At 34.4% G+C, this 9,062-nt stretch overlaps 2 protein-coding genes across 2 annotated transcripts in view; both read right to left on the reverse strand.

The window, feature by feature from the left end:
• DSM5745_08181 (uncharacterized protein) overlaps window positions 1-691 on the reverse strand; it is a gene marked incomplete at both ends in the record, with an annotated part of 1,087 nt that extends 396 nt beyond the window's left edge. The window contains 3 exons of the mRNA XM_026750197.1: window positions 50-303; window positions 363-432; window positions 484-691. Of these exons, the coding sequence (XP_026601201.1) occupies window positions 50-303; window positions 363-432; window positions 484-691 (532 nt within the window). The remainder of the gene's footprint in view (window positions 1-49; window positions 304-362; window positions 433-483) is intronic.
• Window positions 692-1,320: 629 nt separating this feature from the next.
• Window positions 1,321-3,196, reverse strand: DSM5745_08182 (acyl--CoA ligase; the record flags this gene model as incomplete). The annotated part of the gene is made up of 4 exons (XM_026750198.1): window positions 1,321-1,977; window positions 2,025-2,338; window positions 2,389-3,069; window positions 3,115-3,196. 4 exons carry the CDS (start codon window positions 3,194-3,196, stop codon window positions 1,321-1,323), a joined length of 1,734 nt encoding a protein of 577 aa, XP_026601202.1.
• Between the last annotated feature and the right edge of the window lie 5,866 nt (window positions 3,197-9,062).

Consider the following 9,062-nt stretch of genomic DNA (forward strand, 5'->3'; position numbering starts at 1 on the left):
CCCAACAGCGCCCCCCATCCCTCCCAATCCTATCGACGAACCCATCCACCGCGTCTGCAATGATCCCCTCCTGCTTGACGAGGGCCTTGGCCGAGAAGGCGACGGCCAGCGTGGACAGCATGCCGCGGCGTCTGAGCGGGTCGCGCTCGCTCGCGATGCAGGCCGCCTTGAAGCCGGCGCCGAAGATGCAGAATTCGCTCTTCAGCGGGCCCTGCTTGCTGCCGGTGCCGTGGCCGTAGATGTCCTTGTAGGAGGTGACGGAGCTGAAGGTTAGTTCGTTGGGGGAGACGCGGACGACGGGGCCTGAAAAAAGAGTAAGAATAGGAGAAGAGGAACAAGGAAAATTGCAAAGGAGGACTCACCGTATTCCCTGTGAGTGTCTGCGACGGCCAGATGGAAGCGGCCTCGCGTGGTGTGGAAGAACCGCCACAGCTGAGCTTGTGAGGAGTGTTTACTCGGGAGCACCAGGAATAAAAGGCTTACCAATGCCGACCGCGCCAACAATGGACCTGGGAAATTGGCGAGCGGGTGGAAATGCACCTTGTAGATTATCCGGGCGATTATACAGAGAGATACCTGGTAGGATGGGGATTGCATTAGCATATTGCTTGAAGCCGGAGGACTGATGTAGCCTTACCAGTCGCATGAGTTGCCCGAGAGCATGTGCAGCAACCTGGAGGCCCGAAGACATGATGCATGTGCGAGACTTATCTTGCCCGATTCAGATTTACGAGACGGAGAGAAATGGTGATACTCGCTGTCAGCATCCGGATGACGGGGACCAACGGGGCGGATATTGAGAATAGGATATAGCACTCCAGTCTGAGGTTCGCGTGGATAGAAAGGGCAAATGGCCGGCCATACCTAGTATCGGTATCGGAGACCCCTGCTTCTACTCGGGCTGCTTACTCCCACAGGCCCATTCGGCCAATTTCCTCTCCTAGAATCCTGTACTCCTTGAATGTGAAACACCAAGCAAAGAATCATATTATGGGTACAGGCTAACACTGAGACTATTGATGATTCGCCTCTTGTACGTAGCTCAGATAGCTTCTTATGGATAATGCCGCGGTCAGTTCCTCAAGGCTCCGTTCTCACCACCAAACCAATGTCGCATTCAATCTCGCATTCACTTCCCCTACCGCCATAATGTATGTCCAGCGGAGGAAGGTACGACTAAACTCGTCTAGGGCATCGCACCTTCCTTCTGATGGTATCTATCACAACTACGAGAGGAAGGAGCGACCGCCGGCAGTGAGTGCTCGAATAGGAAGGAACTTCTTGCGACCTCAGCCTGCGTGCCCATTTATACATACAGGACTATAGCTTCGCAGACCGATACCGCGCATACTCAGGCGCAAGAATCCGCCTCCCCTTATCGACCGTCCCGACGCGATCCCTCAACGCCCGTTTCAATATCTTCCCGGACGGACTCTTCGGGATCTGATGCGTCCAGATAACGCCCCCACGCAGGTGCTTATAATGCACGACTCTCTGACCAAGGTACTCCATAACCGACAACGCAACATGGTCCGGATCCGTCTCGTTTACGCCCCCCTTCCCAACTAAATAAGCCAACGGGACCTCGGAGTGCATCTCGTCATTCCAGATCCCGATAACAGCGACGTCACGGACGGCCGGGTGCTCGATCAGAATATCCTCCAGCTCCGTCGGCGCAATCTGGAACCCCTTGAACTTGATCATGTCCTTGGCGCGGTCGGTGATGTGGAGATTCCCCCGCGCATCTTCGTAGCCGATGTCGCCGGTCTGGAACCACCCGTCTGCTGTTTTACAGGCTTTTGTTGAGGACGCGTCGTCCATGTACCCGTTGAAGACGGTGGGGCCGCGGATCCAGAGCTCGCCTTCTTCGTTGAGGGCCGCGGTCTTGCTTGGGTTGGAGTCCGGGACGATTCGGGCTTGCACGCCCGGGATGACGGGGCCGTTGGAGCCGATGCCGACGTTCCAGCTGTCCCAGCGCTGATGGGGTTAATGTTGGTTTGAGCTATGGGGTTGATCGGACTGACCTGAATGTGTGAGACGGAGGTTGTCTCGGAGAGCCCGTATGCTTGACGGATGGGGATCTTCCACCGGTCGTATGTCTCGTGGATGAGTGCTTCCCCGAGAGGTGCTCCGCCGGATGTGATCATGCGGAGTGAAGATAGATCGCGGCCGTTGATTGAGGGGTTCTTGGCGAGATGGAGGACAATTGGCGGTGCGACGTATGCATGTGTGATTGAGTGCTCGCGGATGAGCCGGCAGAATGTCTGGAGGTCGAACTTCTCCATGAAGATAGTTGACGTGCCGAGCCAGACGGGGAGATGCACGAGGCATATAAGACCTAGTCAATTAGCTCTTGAGCTGAAGATAGGGAAAAGTGCTGGGACATACCGTATATATGGTACGTTGGGAGGACTGCCAGCGTCCGGTCTTTGCTCCAGTTGACATGCGGTCCTTCTATTGCTGCTTGCAGGACGACATCCGCGACAACGTTCCTGTGGGATATCATGACGCCTGGAGGCGAGAGTCTTAGCACTATCCAAATAGCCTCTGTCACTGCAAAGTGTTTCCGCAAATACACACCCTTAGGAAGCCCCGTCGTTCCAGACGAGTAGACCAGGAACGCAACATCGTCAGGGTCAATATGGACAGGTCCGACAGGGTCTGACAGCGCAGAGTCTATAAATCGAGCTGTTGTGTTCCCGGCGCCACTGTCGTCCCGACCACCCAATACCAAAACCCGGTCACTGGGCAGACTAGCTAGTTTGGCCGCCTCTAATGCGGTGCTCAGACGGCTTGGATGAACAACCATTCCCCTCGCCTGACTGCGTACTAACTGCAGTTGGAGCTCCCGTGGTGAAAGCCCGGGGTTGACTGGCGCAACAATGCCCCCTGTATAATGGCACCCCCAGGTGACAGCCGGAGTGTCAATGCAATTCGGGGACATCAGGGCCAGAACATCGCCCTTTTCGAACCCCCATTGCGTCTTCAGTGCACTGCCAAACTTTTCCGATTGTATCCGGAGGTCGTTGAACGTGTATGAGGTCTTCGACGCGCCGTCCTGGAAAATCACTTGAGAAGTTAGACACAAATATGTAGATGCGGGGAAGAAATTACCATGGCTTTCGGGAAAGGGACGGTCTCGGCGCTCGAAGAGGAGCTGCCAGATGCCGACTTGGGGAACGGGTGTCTGCTGCATAGTGTCTTGGGTTTAAATGACCTCAGGATAAAGTGTTGAGGTGGTCATGGTGCATAGTGGTCATGGTGGCCTTGGGAAAGAGGAGAGCTTCCCCGCATCCGCACTCGCCCCCGGTTTCTCGGTTGCTGCTCAAGCCGAGGATTTGGCCTCGCTCCACCCTCTTCTTTGCCCAATCCTTGTTGGAATGGACTAATCAAGCTCCAGTTTCTAACCGATATCGTGGAACAAAGGAGGGTGGATATACATACTAATTCTTTGCTACAGAGTACATTCAGATCCTAGTTTCACTTTCAGTCCCGTTATCCGAGGCCAAACACTCTGGGAGCAGTTCCGCACTCGGCGCCGGCAAGGCCTGTCTGGTATAATTAGACGCATAGTCGCTTGGTAGCATTGCCGTAGAAAAGATGAGATGAACAAGAGCTGCGAAAACTATGTAGTAGTATGGTCACTACGTACACCCATGCAGGCGCTGGGGGGGGGTTGGGATACCGTATTAGCACGCCCATATTTGTATTAGCCGGCTGATACATATCAGAGCTTAATATAGTCGAAAAGTCATATTAAAGAAGATTTAAATTATTAAATTTAATATATATTTAATAATAATACAAATTATTATATAATAATTTATATTTATAATAATATATATTAATAAGAAAATATATTAGTAAGCCTAATATATATTATAATATAATAATATATATTAAAAAACTTGATATTTTATAAAATTTAAAAATAATAATAAAATATTTTATAAGTCACGTGATTACCTTAATATATATTTTATTATTATATTTATTACTAGTATTAATTTAAGATATAATATTAACTAGTTATATAAAGTTTATTATTATTTATTTAATTTAATAGTAAGTCACGTGTTTAAACTAATAAATAAATTAATTATTTTAACCTATAAAGGGGATTAAACCCCTAGCTTATTTAAATTATATAGTAATCTATACCACTAGACTATATAGGTTTATTATTACTAAATATAGTAAAAAGCTTAGGTTAAATAGGAAGAAAAATAAAAAAATAACTTTTTATTAACTAAAAATAGTTCTTAAAACCTCTTAGGCTTTCCTCAATAGGCTAGTTTTTAAAACTAGTGTGGAGGGGCAGTACTAGAGCATGGGAGCTAAAGGAGCTAAATAATGGTAGTAACCTAAGACTAGATGGTATGTAATACTAGTAGGAATAATAATAAAAAAAATATATATATATTAGGGTAAATAATAAACTAGGTATAAAAGGTAGGTAGTAAAGCTATAAATATTATAAAAATTAATATTAAGGTATAACCTTACTATATTTTTTTTAAAAAAGGGCTAAAACTTACTAGTAGGTAAGACTTTTTTTTACTTATATTTTTTATTTTTTTTTAAAATAATATTTTAAAATATAATAGCTAGCTATGTTTTGCTTAGCTAGTTTTTATTAAGCTTTTTTTTTACTTTTTTTTTAATATTATGTACGGGTAATAATTAAAAGGTTTAGTAAATATATTTTAAAGCTTGTTAGTTTTACTAGGGTAAAAATACTAATAATAGTTAATAAGTAGCTTAATTTTATTTAATGCTTTTTTAATAGCCATGGCCACGTAAGTAGGAATAAAAGCTAAAAATAATATTATTTTATAATAATTATAATTAAAGTTACTAAAATACTTTTATTTTAGCTTTTAAAATTATATATATATATTTATAGTAATAAAAATGGCCTTTTTTTTAAAACTTAAAAAAGTTATACCTAATAAATATATTTAGGTTAAATACTAGCTTTATTTTATTAACTACCTTAGTTAAATTTTATTTATAATATTTTACTAAGATATTATTAATAGCTCCCAGCCCCTGGAATTAAATAATTAAGGTAAATAATTATAAAAATTTTAAGTAATAATTTAAAAAACTAAATAAAAAGGTAGGGCCGGGCATAAAATTATAATATATAATAATTAATTTTTTTTAGGTGCCTTTTTTTATTATTTTAAGTATTTAATAATTAGCTAATATAATAATATACTAGGGTAGTATTATATACCTTATTTTTATAACTAATTTAATAAATTTATGCGGCACTAGCAGGTGCGTAATTTAAATAATAAGTTATAAATAAGGGTTTTTTTTTAATTTATATAAAAATATTTACTATTATTTTTAGTTTACTTTTTATTTTTCACGCGGTTAACTAGATTAAAAAGGTTATTAATATTATTTTACACCTTTACTTATATTAACTACTTTTTTACCTTATTTTTTTAATACATACCTAGTAAAACCTTGGTATAATTATTATTATTTTTTATATTTAATAATAATAATTTTTAAATAATATTTACTTTTTATTTATTTTAAAGTGCTTAATTAATATTAATATTTATATATTAAAAGTAAGTATGGTTTTTTTTTAGGCGTACTTTATATAATATAAATATAAAATTAATTAATACTTATAATTAGGCCTTAATATAATATACTAGGCCTAATAAAATAGGTCCTGGTATATAAATTATTAAATAATAATATAATAAGTATTTTATAGCTATTTATAATTTAGCGCTTTTTAATACTTGCGCAGGTAATAAAAATAAATATTTATTTTTTTTAAGTAAGGTTTAAAAATTAAATATTTAGTTTATACCCCTTAGGCGCTAGATTTTTAAGTTTTTTAGCTAAATAATTAAAAAAGCTATTAATATTAATAAATTTATAATTATTAAATATATTTTTATAATTTTGTTTTATAAATTACTAGAAAAAGTGCCGCGGGCAGCTTTTATAATATTAAGGTATAAAAATAACTTAGGGAGCTAGGGACACTTATAATAATATTAATAAATACCTAGTATATTTTTTAGGCGCGAAGGTTAAATATTTTATTAAAATTATATAAAGTAAGCCTTACTTACTATAATATTTTTTAAATTTAAGTAATTTTTTAAAATAAATTTAACATAAGGGCGTAGTATATTATTTAATAAGTTAGTTTTTATACTAATTTTTTCCCCTAGTTACTTTATATAAAGGTAATATATAAATTAATACTTTTTTTTAAAAGCTAGCATAATTTCTTTATAAATTTATTATAGGGTATATACCTTAAAAATAGTGTCCTACTTTTTACTAGTTTTAATTATAAAATTAATAGTAATTAATACTGATATATAGTAGTAGGGGTTTTTGCTTTTAGTAAGTAAGATTAATACTTTTATAAATTTAAATAGGTATAGGTTTTTAATAGCTTCTTATGCTAAGTTAGTTATATTATCTTATAATATTTTTTATATAATTATTTTTATTATTTAGTAGCTAGTGTGGAGGGGCAGTACTAGAGCATGGGAGCTAAAGGAGCCAAATAATTGTAGAAACCTAGGACTGGACAGTACGTAGTATAGGTAGAAATAATAGTAAAAAAAAAATATATATATTAGGGTAAATAATAAACTAGGTATAAAAGGCTGGTAGCAAGGCTATAAGTATTATAAAAATTAATATTAGGGTGTAACCCTACTATATTTTTTTAAGGGGGGGCTAAAACTTGCTAGTAGGCAAGACTTTTTCTTACTTATATTTTTTATTTTTTTTTAAGGTAATATTTTAAAGTATAATAACTAGCTATACTTTACTTAACTAGCCTTTGCTAGGCCTTTTTTTTTACCTTTTTTATTTTTTTTTTTTTTTATTAATATTATATATAGGTAATAATTAAGTAGTTTAGTAAACATGTTTTAGAGCTTATTAGTTTTACTAGGGTAAAAAGCGCTAATAATAATTAATAGGCGGCTTAGCTTTATTTAATACTTTTTTAATAGCCATGGTTATATAAGCAAAAATAAAGGCAAGAAGTAGTGCTATTTTATAATAATTATAGCTAAAGTTACTAAAATACTTTTTTTTTAGTTTTTAAAACCGCATGTATATATTTATAATAATAAAAATAGCCTTTTTTTTTTAGGACTTAAAAAAGTTATACCTAATAAATATATTTAGGCTAAATACTAGCTTTATTTTATTAACTACCTTGGCTAAATTTTATTTATAATATTTTACTAAAATATTATTAATAGCTCCTAGCCCTTAGAGTTAGATAGTTAGGGTAAATAACTATAAAATTTTTAAATAATAATTTAAAAAACTAGACAGGGAGGTAGGGCCAGGCATAAGGTTATAATATATAGTAGCTAATTTTTTTTAGGTGCTTTTTTTTACTATTTTAAGTATTTAATAGTTAGCTAACATAGTAATATACTAGGATAATACCATGCGCCTTATTTTTATAGCTAGTTTAGTAAATTTATATAGTATTAATAAGTATGTAATTTATATAATAAGCTATAAGCAGGGGTTTTTTTTTAGTTTATATAAAAATATTTAGTATTATTTTTAGTTTACTTTTTGTCTTTCACGCGGTTAACTAGATTAAAAAGGTTATTAATATTATTTTACGCCTTTACCCGTGCTAGCCATGCCTTTATTTTATTTTTTTAATACATGCCTAGTAAAACCTTAGTATAATTATTATTATTTTTTATATTTAATAATAATAATCCCTAAATAATATTTACTTCCTGTTTATCTTAAAGCGCTTGGTTAATATTAATATTTATATATTAAAAGTAGGTGTGGTCTTCTTACTAGGCGTACTTTATATAATATAAATATAAAATTAGTTAGTACTTGTAATTAGGCCTTAATATAATATACTAGGCTTAATAAAATAGGTTTTAGCGCATAAGTTATTAAATAATAGTATAATAAATATTTTATAGCTAGCTATAATTTAACACCCCTTAATACTTACGCAGGTAATAAAAATAAATATTTATCTTTTTTTAGGCAAGGTCTAAAAATTAAGTATTTAATTTATATTTTTTAAGTGCTAGATTTTTAAGTTTTTTAGCTAAATAGTTAAAAAGACTATTAATATTAATAAAACCTTAATTATTAAATAAACCTTTATAATTTTTTTCTTGTAATTTACTAGGGAGAGTACCACAGGTAATTTTTATAATATTAAGGTATAAAAGTAACTTAGGAAGCTAGGAACACTTATAATAATATTAATAAATATTTAATATATTTTTTAGGCGCAAAGGTTAAACTTTTTATTAAAATTATATAAAGTAAGCCTTGCTTGCTATAATATTACCTAGGTTTAAATAATTTTTTAAAATAAATTTAATATAAAAATATAATACTTTATTAAATAAATTAGTTTTTATATTAATTTTTCCCCCTAGTTATTTTATATAAAGGTAGTATATATACTAGCGCTTTTTTTTTAATACTAGTATAATTTTTTTATAAATTTATTATAGGGTGTATACTTATAGGGCAACGCTTTACTTTTTACTAATTTTAATTATAAAATTAATAGTAATTAGTACTTATATATAATAGCAGGTGTTTTTACTTTTAGTAAGCAGGGCTAATACTTTTATAAACTTAAATAAGTATAAGTTTTTAGTAACTTCCTGCGCTAGGTTAGTCGTGCTATTTTATAATACCTTTTATATAATTATTTTTATTACTTGGTAACTAGTAGCGCGTGGTAGCGGTTTTTTTAATTAACTAGTTATTTCCTATCCAGGCGGATATAAAATACTAGTAATAAATATTTAATTTACACCTATTAATATATATAACACTGCGGTATTATAAGCTAACCCTTAATTAATTATACTTACCTATTTTTAGTAACGGGCTCCTAGGGCTAGTAAGTTAAGAAATATAGTATTATTAATATATTAAAAGTAAATTAAAACATAACTTTTAAATTTACTAAGTATTTTTTAAAAAATAATATTATAGGCAGTGGTATATTTTATAAATTTAGTTTTAGCTAGTTATAAAAGGCCTAA

This window comes from Aspergillus mulundensis (assembly GCF_003369625.1).
Source record: "Aspergillus mulundensis strain DSM 5745 chromosome Unknown scaffold_9, whole genome shotgun sequence".
NCBI classification, from domain to species: domain Eukaryota; kingdom Fungi; phylum Ascomycota; class Eurotiomycetes; order Eurotiales; family Aspergillaceae; genus Aspergillus; species Aspergillus mulundensis.